We start from the raw sequence: 19,335 nt of genomic DNA, 5'->3' as shown, positions 1-19,335 counted from the left end.
AAAATTTTTATACTCCAGTAAAGTACAAGTACTTCAAAAAACTACTTGAGTACTGTAACGAAGTATTATTACTTCGTTACTATACACCACTGGTTTTTTCTACCTAAGACTCAATGAAATACACCCACAGCAACACTGACCAGGATAAAGCGGTGGTAAAAAAAAAAAAAAAAATTATAAATACCTTTTGTTACATAGTGTTGACACAAATCAGGCATAACATTATGACCACCTTCCTAATATTGTGTTGGTCCCCTTTTTGCTGTCAAAACAGCCCTGCAACTGCTATGCACTGTGTATTCTGACACCTTTCTATCAGTAGCTCGTCTGTTAGATCGGACCACACGGACCAGCCTTCGCTCCCCACGTGCATCAGTGAGCCTTGGTCACCCATGACCCTGTCGCTGGTTTACCACTGTTCCATCTTTGGACCACTTTTGATAGATACTGACCACTGCAGAACGGGAACACCCCACAAGAGCTGCAGTTTTGGAGATGCTCTGGCCCAGTCGTCTAGCCATCACGATTTGGCCCTTGTCAAACTGGCTCAATTCTTACGCTTGCCCATTTTTCCTGCTTCTAACACATCAACTTTGAGGATAAAATGTTCACTTACTTTATTTACTTCACCTGTCAGTGTACACTAGAAGTATTAAATTCTATTAGTTCACTATGATCCCTAGAAGATATTAAATAATTAAAAAATATAAATTTAAATAATATACATTTATTTATGAATAAGTACTGATAAAACCTGGAAAAAAATCAGCAAGATCTGCTGCTATTTTTTCATCTCCTAAATGGCATTGCTCTGGTTGCAGTTTAGAACGTGCTTACAGCATAAATCCATGTCCTATCTAGGCACTGCCCATGGCGAGGACACAAGTGAGGCATAGCTCCATAACGATCCTTTAAAGAGCCAAAAGACTATTAAGACATTATGCTCCCCAAGCAGAGGTGACCCTCCAGTCATTACTGTTATCTGCAGGCGAGACGGGGCAGGGGTGATGGTTCCGAAATGATTATGTGTACATAAAGTTGTACCTAAAAAGGCATAAATGTAATAACCCACCACCTGGAGTCCAAGGTAAAAAAATAAACACTACAGCCAGCCTGTTTTTGTTCTGTTGAAGGTAAGTGTTAGACTGTAAAGAAGCTTTGGTATAGCAGCATGAGTAAAAAAAAAATCATAGTAAATCATAGCAAAACAAGAATTATAGCAGAATTATCCACCAAAGAAAAGTACACTGATCAGCCATAACATTAAAACCACCTCCTTCTACACTCACTGTCCATTTTATCTGCTCCACTTACAATATAGAAGCACTTTGTAGTTCTACAATTACTGACTATAGTCCATCTGTTTTTCTACATACTTTTTTAGCCTGCTTTCACCCTGTTCTTCAATGGTCAGGACCCCCACAGGACCACCACAGAGCAGGTATTATTTGGGTGGTGGATCATTCTCAGCAAAGCAGTGACAATGACAGACACAGCAATGCTGCTGGAGTTTTTATATACTGTGTCCACTCACTGTCCACTCTATTAGACACTCCTACCTAGTTGGTCCACCTTGTAGATGTAAAGTCAGAGACGATCGCTCATCTATTGCTGCTGTTTGAGTTGGTCATATTCTAGACCTTCATCAGTGGTCACAGGACGCTGCCCACGGGGCGCTGTAGGCTGGATATATTTTTGGTTGGTGGACTATTCTCAGTCCAGCAGTGACAGTGGGGTGTTTAAAAACTCCAGCAGCATTTCTGTGCCTTATCCACTCACACCAGCATAACACACACTAACACACCACCACCATGTCAGTGTCACTGCAGTGCTGAGAATGATCCACCACCCAAATAATATCTACTCTGTAGTGGTCCTGGGAGAGTCCTGACCATTAAAGAACAGTGTGAAAGGGGGCTAACAAAGCATGCAGAGAAACAGATGAACTACAGTCAGTAATTGTAGAACTACAAAATGCTTCTATATGGTAAGTGGAGCTGATAAAATGACCAGTGAGTGTAGAAACAAGGAGGTGGTTGTAATGTTATGGCTGATTGGTCTTATGATCATTATTTGTCACAAAATATAATATTATTTAAAATGTTATTTTGCACACCCTTTGCAATAGACTTACGGATACACATTCATGTTATGTCATTAATCACAAAAACAATTGCATTATAGTGCCTAGGTAAACACCTGATAAATTTTAAAACATCCTCTGCCGTCCATCTGTTGATGAATTTTAAAGTCTCATACCATCAGCCACACAGCAGCATTAAATCTGCCTCCGGGGAGCATGCCATGATTTAAGTCCTCTAAATTTGACTTATGACAAGAGAAAATGCTTCATCGTGAGCAATTTTGTCAGCAAAAAAAGTAGATTATTACACATTTTAATGTTTAATGCAAAAAAAGGTTGGGCAGTCGAAGATTCCTGCGACCCAGCAAGAGACAAACTTTACTAACTTTTAGGATTCCAAGTAACTGACAAGTGCTTTCTCAATGTTCACTCACTCACTTTCTTAACCGCTTATCCAATTAGGCTTGCGGCGTGGTGCTGGAGCCTATTCCAGCTTTTCAATGGCCGCAAGGCACACAGTAACACCCTGGACAGAGAGCCAGTTCATCGCAGGGCAGACACACATACACACACCCATTCACCTATAGGGCTGTGGGAGGAAACCGGAGCTCCCGGAGGAGACACGGTGAGAACAGAACTGACTGTAGTCCATCTGTTTCTCTGCATGTTTTTTTAGCCTGCTTTCACTTCAATGGTCAGCACCCCCACAGGACCACTACAGAGCAGGTATTATTTGGGTCGTGGCTCATTCTCAGCACTGCAGTGACAATGACATGGTGGTGGTGTGTTAGTGTGTGTTGTGCTGGTCTGAGTGGATCAGACACAGCAATGTTGCTGGAGTTTTTAAATACCGTGTCCACTCACTGTCCACTCTATTAGACAGTCCTACTTAGTTGGTCCACCTTGTAGATGTAAAGTCAGAGACGATCGCTCATCTATTGCTGCTGTTTGAGCTGGTCCTCTTCTAGACCTTCATCAGTGGTCACAGGACGCTGCCCATGGGGCGCTGTTGGCTGGATATTTTTGGTTGGTGGACTATTCTCAGTCCAGCAGTGACAGTGAGGTGTTTAAAAACTCCAGCAGCATTTCTGTGTCTTATCCACTCATACCAGCACAACATACACACATTCATTCACCTATAGGGCAATTCAGTGTCTCCAATTAACCTGACTGCATGTTTTTGGACTGTGGGATGAAACCGGAGCTCCAGGAGGAATCCTACGCAGACACGGGGAGAACACGCAAACTCCGCACAGAAAGGACCCGGACCGGCCGCCTGGGGATCAAACCTAGGAACTTCTTGCTGTGAGGCGACAGTGCTACCCACTGTGCCGCCAGTTTCTTAATGTTTATTTTATGAAATTTGCTGAAACTGCAGCAGAGACTGTAACTTTAAGCCAAACGATGAAGCTTGTTATTGATGGAAAGGATTGTTCTGCTCATTTATTTAGAAGGGTAGACATTTTATGCATAGTTAGTTTAATGCCATGTAGACTATTTTTTTTAAATATTAGTATGTATTAGTTTAAATCCCTCGGAAAGTGACAGTAATTGCAGGAGCATGTTAATGAGAACAAACTTATCTAAGCCGTAATAGCCCTTTCTATTGTTATACAATATTTATTCAATTCATTCAATAGTAATTTCCAAGGAAAATGCCTACAATGGTTGCTTTTTAAGACATCATTCTTTGCAAAGTTATTTAAAATTCAATACAAGCTTGTACAAGGCTTTTGTACTGTTAAAATGTTTAATACCTTTAGTGATTTATGGCTGGGTGCATCAGGCTTTAAGATAAATGGCTATGCACTGACTGGTTGGACTGATTTAGTTTTTTTTTTTCCTTCCCTGGAAAAGAAAAGCTTGTTTATGAGTAGTGTGATCAGTTGTAATGGGCAACAATAAAACAACAGGCCCATTTCATTTGCTAAAATCAATTGCAGTTGGAACAGTCAGCCATTCTGTGCTTTTGGAGAATTAAGTGTCATTTACAACAGAAGGCTTTTTGAAGACACCATTATATCCATGCAATTTTCTATCAGGTTATGAAACTACATAAAATCCAAGGTTTACTATTAGATTTTTTTCTTAACTGTTCTTAGAATTATTTTCTGCCTCCAGTAGGATACCAGAAATAAATGTTTCTGCTGGAAACAACCTAGTTTTAAATTCATTTGTGATTAAACTATTCCTGCACTGTCTCAGAACGCTTTAGATATGGAAATGTTTTCCTCACATTCTGAGAGCCGACAATAAAATATATTTAGAAAAAATAATAAATTAAATATAATATTGGTGGCTGCCCCAGGCACTGTAAATAAGATCAAAACAAAAGAGGTAGCAGCAATATTTAGCCCTTTAACACTTGTTAAACGTGATTAAATGCATAAGTATGTGTATATGACACATGACTTTGGAGGGAATACTTAATTAAAGGGTTGAATTAGTTTGGTGCATTGGCTATTTCATTTCACTAAGTGTGTGAATGTGTGTCTTACAATAGACTGAGTCAATGTCTAGTGTCACGAATCGAGGAGCACATGCTGGAGTGTTTTCAGTCTGAAGTCAATGCCCCTCATTATGATTGGTCCCCTTGGAAATTATCCACAGCTGCACCTCGTTTAAGGTATAATGCTTAGGGCATTTAAGCAAGCAGCTTTGGATCCTATGGTGGAGATTATTTTGCCTTTGACTCTGTCATGTCGGTTAGTTCCTTGCTCATGTTATTTTGATTTCATTTAGCTCTTGTCTTTATATATAAATGTATACTGTATATATATATACTGTATATATATATTATATATATATATATATATATATACTGTATATATAAACGAGCCATATATTATATATATATATATATATATATATATATTTATATATAAAAAGACAAAAGCTATATATATATATATATATATATATATATATATATATATACATATATATTTTTTTTCGTTGTTTGTTTATGCATTTTCTCCCCTTTTCTCCCAACTTTTTAGTGCGTCCAACTGCCCGATTGCGTCTTGCTTCCTCTCCACTAATGCGACCCCCGCTCTGATTTGAGGAAAACAAAGCTAACCCACGCCCCCTCCGACACGTGGGCAGCAGCCGTATGCATTTTGTCACCCACACTTGATGAGTGCATATATGCAAATCAGCCTTTTATATGGAGAGACACACCCTGATCCGCACTCTTTTCCCGCCTCTGTGCAGGCACCATCAATCAGCCAGCAGAGGTCATGGTGCTTCAGTTACGAGGTGCTCCCACAGTCCAAAAACATGCATGGTAAAAAAGTCAGGTTAATTGGAGACACTGAGTGAGTGTTACATATGGCATTCCACCATGAAAACGTCATACCAACAGTCAAATATGATGATATGTGATGGTCTGGGGTACTTTGCTTTTGCAGAACCTGGATGACTTCAACCTGGATCGCAATGAATAAAACCATGAATTCTGCTCCTCACCAGCAATGTAAAAGATGTGTGATTGCAGTTGTTACTGCCAAGGGTGGTTCAAGCACTTGGTAGTGGTTTAGCGGAACAATTAAAATTTTTAATAGGTAATTTAGGCTTTTAAATAATGTTTATCTTTAATAAATTAAATGATCATTTAAAAGGTGCATTTTGTTTTTAATCATGTAGTATTAAATTTGGTTGGAAGATCTAACATAAACAAAAATAGATGAATTAGGGTGAGGGACTGTAGCGCTGTACTATAAAAAGACAAACGTTGGTAATTGTTGGATTTTAGATGTTGCAAGTTTACTCAACAAAATGGCCCAAAACTGTGCGCAGTGTTTTCTTAATTAAACAATAAAATGTGCATAAAATAATAATCTGATGTAATTTTTGCATATTTGAAATTGATTTTTTAAAATATGTAATAACAAAGTCTAATTAGCATAATTTACAAAGTCTAACTTGCATAAATAATTGTATTGTCTTGTAAACAAATATTTGATGAAATGTCAGTTAGAAAGTTCCAACAGTTTATTTTGAAATTTACTGTTAAAATAATCCTATTCACTTGTTGTGGCATTTATGTAGCTAATCTTCTATACGTTTTTGTGGAAGAATAATAAAGTATCAAAGTATTTATGTATATTAAATGTTAGAGGAAAATTTGTTTTCTGTCTCAAGCCGACGCCCTTCATTATGATTGGTCTCCTGTTAATTATACACAGCTGAAGCTTGTTTAGGGAAAATGCTCAGGGCATATAAGGAGGAAAATGGCTCAGTCTTTGGAGGCTATTTTGACTTGTTTGTCTGGTTTGCATGCTAATGTTTGTTTGGGTCCTCGCTCATGTTATATGTCATGTTATATGTCATGTTCATGTATTTTTTTTGCCTTTGTCATGTCAGTTTGCTTCCTAGTTTATGCTCTTGTCTAGTCTGTGCTTTTGTCCATGTTTAAAAGTTTTGCTAAGTGTTTAGACTAGTTCATGTCTTGTGATAGTCTCATGTTTAGCTTTAGTATTGTTAGCTTAGGCTTTAGGTTTGGTTAGTTTCATGTGTTTAGCATTAGCATTTAGTTTAGCTTAGCATTGTTTATGTATGTTTAGATTAGCATTAGTGGTTAGCAGTTAGCATTGGCTTAGGTCGTGTATTAGTGTTTTGTTCTGTATAAACTTGTCTTGTCTTCTGTGATGATTTAAACAATTTGTTAAACATCTCTGCGTGTGTTCGCCCCTCTTGTCTAGTCTAGCCCCAATATGTTGCAATCAAGTTCCAAATATACATGTTTTAAATGAAATACTAAAATATGGTCTTGCACCTGTTTTTATTATACAATATGTTGCCTATATTTAGGAAGTTTTCACGCAACAAGCAGCAATTATGTTAAAGGTAACACTTGAATGGAAAATGCTAGAGAGCCATAGCAAACATCTTCAACATGTTTTGTCTGTACCTTCTTTATGATGAGCTGCAAATAAAAGGTTAGGGGGACCACAAAAAAACTTCTCTGGTAGCTATACCACACAGGATTTCAGTGTGCTTTCAGATTTATAAAAATAAAGTAACTAGAACTATAAAAAGACAAAAGAAGACTGACATTCAGTCAAAAAGGCTCTTCTCTGTTCTCTGTACCCATGTGATGGAATGAGGTTTCCTTGTCTGTCCAAACATCTGAGTCTTCAAAAGATGATTAAAACCCACCTCTTTACCAAGCACTTAAGCTGACATGTACTTATCAATGCTCTTATTTATTACTTGCATAAAAAACCCCTGGTTCTAACAGGGTTTCAGCAGATTTGTATTCTTGAACTGTTGTCTACTTAAGCAAGAGTAAGGTAATGTTCACTATGGAAGCACTTCTGTAAGTCACTCTTGATAAGAGCATCTGCTAAATGCCAAAAATATAAAAAGAGTTGCATGTATAAGACTTGCACACAAGCATTTTAAGAATTAAACAACTGTAAAATATTGTACTCTGATCAGATAAAGTAAAGATAAAACTACATTTGGCTTTCATGTTAGTGTGTATCATTTCAACGACACCATTCCCACAGTGAATGATATGGGGCTATGCAGTTCTATGGCAGTACACATTGCTGAAGGAAGCAAGAATGGAAAGATGCACCTAGAGGTTTTAAATTATTTTTGTTAGTCTGAAAATATAAATATAAAAGACAAAATAACTTAAGACTACAAGATAATATAGTTAAAGGTCCTTGCATGGCCTACCAACAGATGTGAACTTTTTAAATATTCCCATTTTTAATTGGTCAAAGATAAATGGGAAAGTAAAGGCAGTTTGCAGAATGGAATGGACCAAAGGTGACCCACAATGTTGCAATATACTGTAAATATCTCAAAGCTGAAATAAAGAACCAATGCACAGGCAGTATATAAAATAAAATACAAATGGTTGGATGCTTGTTTACACTTATTCTACATAAACAATTAAATAATTCATTAAACGCATTAAACCAAACCAACCAGCTGCTGACAATAATTATTTCAGAAAAGGATTTTAAAAATGTGAAAAAGCCAATAGTCAAAAATCGTTATGAAAAAACTACAGATCTTATAATGCTATGTTCATGTCATTGATTATTTTCTCTCTAAATGCTAAGGTTTACCAGGTGCCCAGGTGGTGCAGCGGGGATATTAATCTAGCACACCAGCGCTGAGATTTGAACCATGATTCTGCTACTGGTCGGCTGGGCGCCATCTAGGCACAATAGGCAGTGCCTGCAGCAGACAAAATTGGTCACCGAGTCTGCTGGGTGGGAAAAAAATTTACTAATAAAGTGGGTGGGGTGTTTAAACGCTGAGCAAGGACCCTGGTTAGCAAACCGAGGCACCTGTGCAAAAGTGGATGAGCCTCATGTGCAAATCCACCATAGCACGGGTGAAAAAGGGAGTTGTTGAGAGATGCATGTGTCGGAGGGGGCGTTGAGCAAGCAAATATACCTTCCTCAAACAAAATCGGAATCCCCAGCAGCGGAAGACTTAATGGCTACGCTAAGTCAGGAAAAAAGGGGGGAAAAAAGCTACGATTCATGTACACTTGACAGGAACATGAACACAACTTCAACTGTTCTTTTTCTGTGTTTGTCCAAACAGCTTTCAATGAATTTGAGGAAAATATACATAATGTATAATAGATTAGTAATTATAATAAACCACAGCTGACTTTTGGACCAATTGCACCCATTGACAACCACAAACTGGATTAGAAAAAAACAAAACACTTTTCAAAATATTTAATGTTTTAACTGATCATTTTTGTACACATGAACTCTTTACATGAAAATGTAATAGCTTTAAAACATTTCAAGTCCCACGATGGGACAGGGGCCTTTTTACCACTGAGTTGCATCACCTTCCCTTTTAACAATGTAGTAATTTGGGAATTGGGGACACCAGTTGTTGTAGTATCATGCACACCTACCATGCCACTAATGGCTGGCAGGGAGACATAAAGGCACAGATGACTGACATTCCTGGTTCCTTTAATTAGACCTCTCTGACCACTCATTCTTCTCTTCTTGTTTAAGTCTTGTTTAGTTCATGTTTTGTGTTAGTCAGATCAGGTTCATGTTTAGCGTTAGCAGTTAGCATAGCATTTAGTTTAGATTTAGCATTGTTCATGATTAGAGTAGCATTAGCATTTAGGTTAGCATTAGCTTAGGTCAGGGTTTAGTGTACCTTGTCTTGTGCAACCTGTCTTGTGTCTTTTGTTATTATTTAAACGTCTTGTTAAAACATCTCTGCGAGTGTGTCTGCCCCTTTTGTCTCGTTTAGTTACAACCAGACTGTTGTATACTATATGGACAAGAACACATAAAAATCCTTATTTAGAATATTCCTCAACCAAATAACGGGGAGCATGAGCTTATAATGGTGACAGTTTGGGTTTTCTTTCAGTTTTGGGAAAAGTCTACTGTTCCATGTATTTGTAACATACGCACTTTGTGACTTCTCTGTGCCCATATAAAAGGTGCTAGAATGTTAAATGACTGATACTTCATACATATGGCATTTGTATGTATGTAAACTTTAATTGTACATGTATAGTTTAAGGGAGGTTTCTGTCCATTTTCATTGGTTTACTGATGAAACCACTAGGTGTAATAATTAGTTATATAAAGGAATTATATGCTTCCAACTTTGTGGCAACAGTTGTGTGTGTGTGCACAAAGCAAGGTCTATAAAACATGAAGAAAAACTTACATTAAAGAAATTACAGTGACCTGCACAGAGCCCTGACCTCAGCCCCACTGAACAGCATTAGAATGAACTGGAACATCAATGAGACTTGAGGCTTGGCCAACATTAGTGCCCAGCAATACAAATGCTCTTTTGACTGAATGGGCACAAATTCTCAGAGACACAGACATACACATAAGTCTTGTGAAAAGCCTTCTCAGAAGAGTCTTAGCTGGTATAGCTAAAAAGGTCACATAGAGGTCAATCTATTTGAATAGCATTTGTTTTTTAAAATCAAATGTCCAATAATCTCATCAGCATGGTCAGGTGTCCAAATACTTTTGGCCATATTGTGTAAGTGATGAACCTTTTTCATTTTGTCTTTGTGTCTTCCTTGTCCTTCGCTTAAGGCTGCACATCTTGTTTTTCAGACAGCATTCCATTTTGGTTAAGCATTCTGCAAATTTGTTTCATTTTCTAATACCCTGCAGGCACAAGGCTCCATCTGGTGCCTCTGTAGAAACGTGTGCTCCAACCTCACTGACCTTAACTGCTTAAAGGAAATTTATCTAAGTGGTCAGGTACACTATATGGTCAAGAACACATGAAATCCTTATTTAGAAAATTCCTTAACCAAATAACAGGGACTGTGAGGGGTGACAGTTTTGGTTTTCTTTCAAAGTTTTGGGTTGAGCCCCTCATGCACCGCTGCTTTCACATCATTATCATATGAAGATCTTCTTCCCCTTAAAGCTTCTTTGAGCGGTCCAAAAAGGTGGAAATCAGATGGCACTAAATCCAAAAAGGTGGAAATCAGATGGCACTAAATCCGGACTATAAGCTCTCTCTCAGTCTCTCAGACACGACCGATTACTACTCCTCCCACCCTTACGGTTTCCAACCAAAATATAAGTGTGAACATTTTTTGAAGATCCCTTGTATTTGGGTATATACTGTAGACAATTTTAAGTTGCTGTGTGTATATTTTCATCCAGCAGATGTCGAGTAAACCTACAATAAACCTGCTATGACATACATGTGGCATTTTAATGTATGTAAAGTTTTAACTTTAATTGTACATGCATAGTGAGTGTTCTGTCTATTTTTATCATTTTACTGATGAAAAGCTAGCCAGACTTTTATTTGTCCTAGAAATTATGCTTATTCCACTTTCCAAAACATTCATGATGTCAGTTAAAACTGCAATGTTCTTTTACAAAAACACAAACCATTTTCTCCTCAAGCTTATGCTCCGAACAGAAGATGAAAATGATTTATTCACAATTACATTTAGAAGTGACACATTTTTGTTACTGCTAATCCCATCAAACATGAAGAACAATAAAAAAATAAAATGCAATAGCAGTAATGCAGGTACTTTAAATGGTGCATAGTGGGGTATAAGCACTTAGTTTTAGGCATTACACGACCCAGCTATGAGTAAGCAGCTGCTGATATTTCTAAATATTTTAGCCTAATGTTTAAAGACACCACATGTAAAGGCTGTACACTGTAAACCACATTTACAGTACTAAATAGGAGAAAGCTCTACTGTACTGTGAAACGTGTACTGTCTATAAAATATCAGTGAATAAAAAGTGTAAGGTTGTGTCTTGTGAGTGTGGAAAACACTTTTACAATAAACAACCTGTTTGGTTGCTGTAGCAATAGTGGGTTTGAACACAAAATTTTGGGCAGCAGTACATTAACCACTGAGCCAAGACTGCCCTAGTGCAGTTTATATAAATACAAAGGCTCACAAATATATTTGTCTCTTCTTGATTTCTTTTATTTTTAAATATTTTTGCACTATTTATTGTTTTAGATTAAATAAAAGTTAGTATAACACAATTACAACCCAACTAGACATAAAACACAGTTTTTAAATGATAATTGTATTTATCATTGATGTCCAGTCCAGTAAATATTCAGTAAGCCTACAATAAACTTCAAATGTGTAAAACTCTCTTTTAGACAAATAAAAAAGGACATATGTAAACTTTTGAATTGTACATGTATAGTTCAAACAAGATGTCAATTTTTACTGTTTTACTGATGTAGACTAGGCTAGTCAGTCTGTCATTTGTCTTCGGTAATTCTGAATACCTGTTAGGAATGAGAGTGTCTTAAACATATTAATTTAGTTATTAGAAAGGCTATCCTTTTACTGTTGGTTATATACCGACAAGGCATAACATTATGGCCACTGACAGGTGAAGTGAATAACACTTATTATATCTTCATCATGGCACCTGTTAGTGGGTGGGATATATTAGGCATCAAGTGAACATTTATGCACGTGGGGAGCGAAGGCTGGTCCGTTCTGTCTGATACAACAGCTACTGTAGCTCAAATTGCTGAACAAGTTAATGCTGGTTCTGATGGAAAGGTGTCGCAGCTTGCGTCGAACGGTCAGGGCTGTTTTGGCAGCAAAGGGGGACCAACACAATTTTAGGAAGGTGGTCAAAATGTTATGTCTCATCGGTTTATGGTGTATGTTATCATAATGTGTAACTATTATCTTTTTAGTTGGTTACAAAACAGTACCAGTACCTCTTTTAAACACCACAGGGCCACAAATCATAAAGAACACAAAACAAATAAACAGGAAATATATTGTGCAATGAGTGACTTAAAAAAACTCTGCTCCATCAGTGCAGTTAAAGACTGTTTGAATGGTCTAAAACAAAAGAGCAAGTATGACAGCTGGTATTGCACAATAAAATAAGAAGCATCAGCTCAGACATACTACTGATCAGTACATACAGTGGAACCTCGATTTAACTGATTTCGGATTTAATGAACAAAATCTGATTGTTTAAAATTCCAGGACCAGTAGTTCAGTTATTGTCCACTAGCCGGCACACATCTCTCTGTTTCCATGAGTGACAGGCTTTATTTTGTCGAGAGGCTCACTTTGTTCTCGCCTTTTTCTCTGTCCTTCATGCTTAATTTTTGAAAGTTCTAGTGCTTAGTTATGCACCAGCACTGCTCCAGTAGCCACCAGCAGTGCTTTAGACTCAGAATAACAGATACTCTGAGTCCCCAACCCAGTAGAACAATTGTAACATTTATTTACAGGTTTTACATTACATATGTACATATCTGTTTATATTGTTAATTTTACTGTTTATCATATGTGCATGTTTAGCACTTTTGTGGACCTAAGTGCTGTGTTTTTGTATATTTTTGCACCCCCTGAAAAAAAACGCCCTGTTTCAGACAATCGCATTTTATGGACCATTACACCCCCCTTTTAGTTCGTTAAATCGAGGTTCCCTTGTTCTTTCATGTGCACTGGTGCAATCAGCCGATTTAGCCAAAAAATAAAACAGTGAGAAAACAGAACTAAGTTCCTGGTTCAGTTTTTTTCCAATGGCATGGTGGAGATGAAATGGCATCAACAAAGACCCAAATTAAGAGTGATTGACAGCATAGTTCCAATAAAAGCCACTGCTTGGCTGGAGTGCAGTGCAGGATGTCCATCTCCAGCTGGAGGGGGATCACAACACTGATCTGTAATGAGGTCAAGAAGTAGGGTAGGGAGACGGGGAGGTAAGGTAGCAGATGTCAGCCCAAGATGAGGGATTAGCAGGATCGCAGCAGGAATGATTAAACAGATCGATGGATGAATGCATAGACAGGAATGATATATAATTCAGATGAGGACGTGAGACACATGGTGAAATTAGGATTCAAAATGACATAACACATCAATACCAGACAGTGTTTAATTAAGCGACAGTTGGCATTAGATGAGAGGGATGCATTGCAATCAGTGCAGGATTTTTGTTATTTTTAATTATTTTAAAGCAAAGGGTTAAGTAGCAGGTCATAGAAACAATTAGCCCAGACATTTGTGATTAAAAAAATGAAAAAGTGTAAAAGAAAGGGGAGAAAAATGGGACAAAATATGTTTAATTAGCAGGCAATCAATCAAAAGTGATAAACACACACAAAAACACAGTTGTCACTATTCTGACTTGGAGAATTATGAATATCAGCCATTGTGACCAACAGGTGGCATTTCTCATCCGGATATATTAAGCTGCACAGGTTGCCCTATTGATATTTAAGCAAATTTGTTTCTGCAGGGTTCAACCACATTACATCATTAGTATTGATCCCAGCAGCATTTATTAAGGTTGCCAAGCAACAGCATTCAAGTCACCAAGACTTAATAAGGACTTTAAGTCTGGTGTCTTTTCATCTTTAAAAGGATTACACGTTTAATGCCACATGTAATGCGTGGGGTATTCTATTTTTTGTCATGGAACAGACATCATGGATTTACAAACTCGTTCCTTATAATGGTACAAAGTGGGTGGACAGGACTCATCACGATATTTGAACAAACTAATATTTTTTAATATTTTCCCATTGAAAGGCCTGATTTATTTCCTTATACATCAAATTCCTTATACAAATCCAAAATGATTTCTCATGGGGTCCTTATAAATATTAAAGAATAAAGGAAATGAAGATCTACTTTACAGTCTGCACTTTAGAACCTTTCATAAATATTTGATAATGTTTAAATCTGGTGCATTGGGAGATCATAGTAGGATCTTAATCTGCATTCTGGTCTACATCAAATTACCTTTGCATAATTTCAGCAATATGTACTTAATCATTATTAAGTTTGGAAAGTGTGTGCACAACAAATAATGCACCTGTCCCAAAAAGCAGTATTAAGTAGTTGGTTATCTATTCCACTTTGATCCACCATCATAAAACAGATAATCTAGGATTAGATCATTTTAACCAGGCTACATTGCTATGCTAAATTATGCTGCATGCCTAATCGTAGATTACAGATCACATATATTAGTTGTCTTTTATTATCAGCATGAAATTTCCATGTTTTATGTATGAATCATTTTATACTACACCCAGTAACCACAAAAACAAGATTTAATGTTACTAAAAGACATAAAATGTTGGGCTGATGGAGGTTGCTTAGTACATGTTTTAAATACAGCAGATTTGGGCTGCATAAGGACTTGAGTGAATTTTATAAGGGCCAAGTCAATATGGCCAGACAACTGAGTATTCGACTGTATCTCCAAAAAAAAGCAAGTGGTGCTCAAAGGCAGCTGTGCTAAGTATTATGTCATAATTTTGAATTTGGCCCTAGTAAGGTTATTAAGGCTATTTAAGCTAATAATAATAGTTATATATCCTATAGTGTATAATGGAATCGTACTAATTTGCAAAGGCATTTGACATAGATGCCTAATTTCCCCAAAATTTGTTGTTGTTACATCCAGGGCTGATCTGACTAAAATGGTATTAAAAATGCAGACATAGTAATTGTATGTTATTAATCAGCTGCCAGACATTAGAATTTACTTATTATATACTTATATATTACTTATATATAAAAGCATTTTCTCCAACACGTGTGCAATAGACGACTGCATCTTTTCACCTGCACAAGGTGAGTTTATATGCGGATCAGCTTTGAGTACAAAAAGCCACACCCTGATCAATGAATTAGCCCTCAACCCTGTGCAGGCGCCATCATAGCCAGCATAGGTCATAATTGCATCAGTTATGAGAAGTCCCTATCCGACTCCCACACTGTATGAACATTCCAGATGGCAGGGCTAAGCTCTGGGGTGCTAGCGTATTTTACCACTGTGCCACCTGAGCGGCCTAGTAAGGTTATTTAAGCTTTTTAGGGGCAGCACGGTGGCTAAGTGGGTAGCACTGTCTCCTCACAGCAATAAGGTCCTGGGTTCGATCCCCAGGTGGAGCGGTCTGGGTCCTTTCTGTGTGGAGTTTGCATGTTCTCCCCGTGTCTGCGTGGGTTTCCTCCGGGAGCTCCGGTTTCCTCCCACAGTCCCACAGTGTTTGTGTGTTTGATATAACCTTGTGAACTTATGAACCTTGTGTAATGAGTAACTACCGTTCCTGTCATGAATGTAACCAAAGTGTAAAACATGACGTTAAAATCCTAATAATAAAAATAAATAAAATTAAGCTTTTTAGGCTAATATTAATATTTACGTATCCTATAACGTATAATGGAATCTCACAGCGCTTACCAATTTGCAAAGGCAGTTGACATGGATGCCTAATTTATATCCAAGGCCAAACTGACTGAAATGGTATTACAGTAGCAGGCCTAGTTGTTGTATGTTATCAATCAGCTGGAAGACAATACAGACAATGCAATTTACTATTTTTTAGTCTACTGGATAAACCTGGGTTTATTAGAAGTCAGAAGAATGCTGACTACCCTAATGCTAATACCCTAAATTTGGAAGACAAATTATAATCTGGGACTATATACTATGCTTAGCAGTTTGAGCTGAACCACTTAGTTCTGGTAAAAAGAAATCAATATACAATTGCATTCAAATTAATTGTGTGTTTTTAATGTGTGTTTTTTTATATTTATTTTCAATTTTTTGATTTCCCCCCCATGTTTCCTTCCAATCTATTATTGCCAATTCTTTAGTTGCACATCTTCTTCCCTCTTGAACCACTGAGACACACATTCTATCTGTACTGTTCTTTTCACTGAGTGTAGTGGTGAAAGTAATGGTCACTCGGCTGGAACATGTTGGTTTAAACAAAAGCAAATTAAACTATCCATACCTATTTACATTCATGACATAGTGGCTGTAGTATGGGTGTAAGTCTTAGGTAAAAACAAAGTTTGTCACACCCACTTGAGTGTGTTCATAATCTAAAATGAAGTTCTGGGTTCCTGACCTCTGTATGCAGGTACAGTAAAACTGGATAGTCACGTGACCAGACTTTTCCACCAAATCCACTTTGTTTTTACAAAACTTTAGACAGAACTTAATGAACTGATTCATATTGAGCTAATAGCAGCAACTTAAAGCTGATTACTGTAGCAGTACTGCTGATTATTAAACAATGAGCTTTTCAGATTAAATGAGTAAAATTTGTAATGCTTTTATGTGTCATTAAGCATAACCATATGCATGTTAAATAAAAGCTATTGTTTCTGGCATCTGCATGTCTGAGATTAATGAATTGCTATCAACTATCACCAGAAATTAAGAGTGGGCAAAATGTGCTGTTAACCTCAGAGTAATTATAATCAAATCTATCAAGTCACATTGATTGTGCATAATAATAAATGATATTTCTACAAAGTTCAAGTATGAGTGGATGATTATTAATAACCTGTAATTTAGTTTGCTGCATTTGTTAATCTCTCTGCAAGTTAATATTTTCCCATATGCAGTGGTACTTTGTAACTCGACATCCCCTAAACTTGAAATCTTTAAAACTCAACGTCCTTCGTCGAGAAATGTATACCCTTAAACTCAACATTTCTCTTAAACTCGACGTGTGTGAGACTGCCATTTTGTTCAGAGCTTGGCTTGAGAGGTGGGGTAAAATGTCATCAAAGTGCGAAAATGAGACGAAACTGCATTTGTGTGGAATAACCGTCAAATTCACTCTGAAAGCATCCACGTGTATCTGTGTTTAGCTGGATTTTCCTCCTGTTTCACTTTTAAACTTGTGTTATAGGTTGGGGTGCTGAGAAATTTTGAGAATCAGCTTTTTCAAGAGAGTCTAAAGTGCTTATCGTTAAAAAAAGCTTAATGTGACTTAATGTTAATAAGGAAAAACAGCATAGGAAACTTATAAGTTCAATCCACTAATAAAAATCCTTACTGATTGTTTTAGTACAATAAGTCACGTTAAGCTTTGTGCACCGGCGCACTCCATAGGAAGTAACAGCACAGCCAGTGCAAAAGCTGTTTTGCTGCTTCTCATGTGAATGCGTCTTTACTGAACTCACTAAGGAATACGGTATCCCAAGATCAAACATCTCCACCATTAAGAAGCATAAGGAAACAAAAAAGGAAATAAAGGTAAAGTGAAGTTTTTACTGTATTTTTCGTTCATTTTTAACTGTTTTTAATTGTATTTTAGTATTTTATATTATATTTGTGTTATTTTCAGTGTGTAAGTGTCAAAAACAACCCCATTATTTTACATTAGCCTAAAATATATGCAGTTCCACAGGACCATGGAACTCATTAACAAGTTTCCCAAACATCCTTAAGGGAAGTAATACCTTGAAACTCAACATCTTTTTAACTCGACGCCACTCCCAGAACCAATTAACATTGAGTTTCAAGGTACTACTGTAGTAACATCTCTGGATGTATTTTATCTCCTGCCTGTCTTCTATTGGGGTAATGTTGTGCCTGTCACATGTCTGATGCCTGTAATTTTTTAACCAAATGTCTACAAAGTCTCAGCACCTGTCACACTTTTTAACTGCCTTTTTTGTAACCTTGTAATCATCCACTGATATAAACTTAATTGATCTTCTTATTATTACAATACTGTTTGGTAAATTAATCATTTAATTTTTTATTTAAAGCACTTCATGCTGGTCAGGGCCACAGTGAGTCCAGTTCCAGTGCCCAAGGAACACAGCCTTCTCTAGTAAGTTCGATTTTATCTTGTGCAAACATATGTAAATGCTTTTTACCACTGTACTGAGCATCAACAAGAACAAAGCACATGTAATAAGCATTTTACTACACTGAAGGACATGAGTTGAATTTACATAAAATAAGCCGTATGTAGTCGACTAAGCTACCACCAGGGTGGTCTCATCCAGGATTTGTAGACAACGAAGGATTTATATGATTCTATCCAGTACTGTTATTGTTATAATTAGCTTGTAATGTGGAGGTGCATGTACCTGTGATGTCTGGTTTCTGTGGCATGGAGAATTTGACAAAGGTGGGCTCGGACAAGCCTTTAACGTTGCGGGCCGTGATCTCCACTTCATACTGCGTGTTCCATTGCAGAGGCTGCAGCAGCACAAAGTCATGCATACCGGGAACTAGCTTGGTCATCCACTGTTCCTCTTTATCCTACACACACAGACAGGTATAAAATCAGTAGACGTAACAGAGACATTGCTGTACAGATTTAATTTCTAGATTAAGTGATTATTATGAGTAAAGAATTTTTTCAGAGCCAGGTTTAAACAAATATGGACAGTAGGGGCTAAAAGTCTCAGACCAAAATGCTTAAATTGTATTTTATAATGTTTTTATTACAAATTCTATAATCAGCATAATGACTGAACAGTTGAATCTTTGAAAACTTTAATGCAATTACATCTCAAGTCTAATATTATTCTTTATTTGTTTATTACAAGTTGGTTTTACTTTTAGAAACTGTATGTTTTAATAATGTTTAGTGTCATATTTCAGTTTGAGTAATTTTTATTTTTAGACAGAGTTTTTTTTTTAGTCCTTCAGAGAAAAATATATTGCATAATACATTGCAGAATTTCACTGAAGCAGTAAAACATGTTTACTGTCATTAATAATCTATAAATTAAAAATCTGTAATTAGGGTTTGATTTTTGATTCAGAATGAAAAGTAGTACATAAATACATTAAATACATTAAATAATGTTTTTATTACAAATTCTATAATCAGCATAATGACTGAAAAGTTGAATCTTTGAAAACTTTAATGCAATTACATCTCAAGTCTAATATTATTCTTTATTTGTTTATTACAAGTTGGTTTTACTTTTAGAAACTGTATGTTTTAATAATGTTTAGTGTCAT

The 19,335-nt window shown here is 36.7% G+C and overlaps 1 protein-coding gene across 1 annotated transcript in view; it reads right to left on the bottom strand.

Moving 5' to 3' along the window:
- ncam2 (neural cell adhesion molecule 2) overlaps window positions 1-19,335 on the bottom strand; it is a 467,141-nt gene that overhangs the window by 18,674 nt on the left and 429,132 nt on the right. The window contains exon 15 of the mRNA XM_063005428.1: window positions 18,450-18,624. Coding sequence (XP_062861498.1) covers window positions 18,450-18,624 — 175 coding nt within the window. The remainder of the gene's footprint in view (window positions 1-18,449; window positions 18,625-19,335) is intronic.

Source organism: Trichomycterus rosablanca, chromosome 12 (assembly GCF_030014385.1).
Source record: "Trichomycterus rosablanca isolate fTriRos1 chromosome 12, fTriRos1.hap1, whole genome shotgun sequence".
NCBI lineage: Eukaryota > Metazoa > Chordata > Actinopteri > Siluriformes > Trichomycteridae > Trichomycterus > Trichomycterus rosablanca.
The sequence above is the reverse complement of the archived record's forward strand: the minus strand, read 5'-3'. Positions and strand labels throughout refer to the sequence as shown.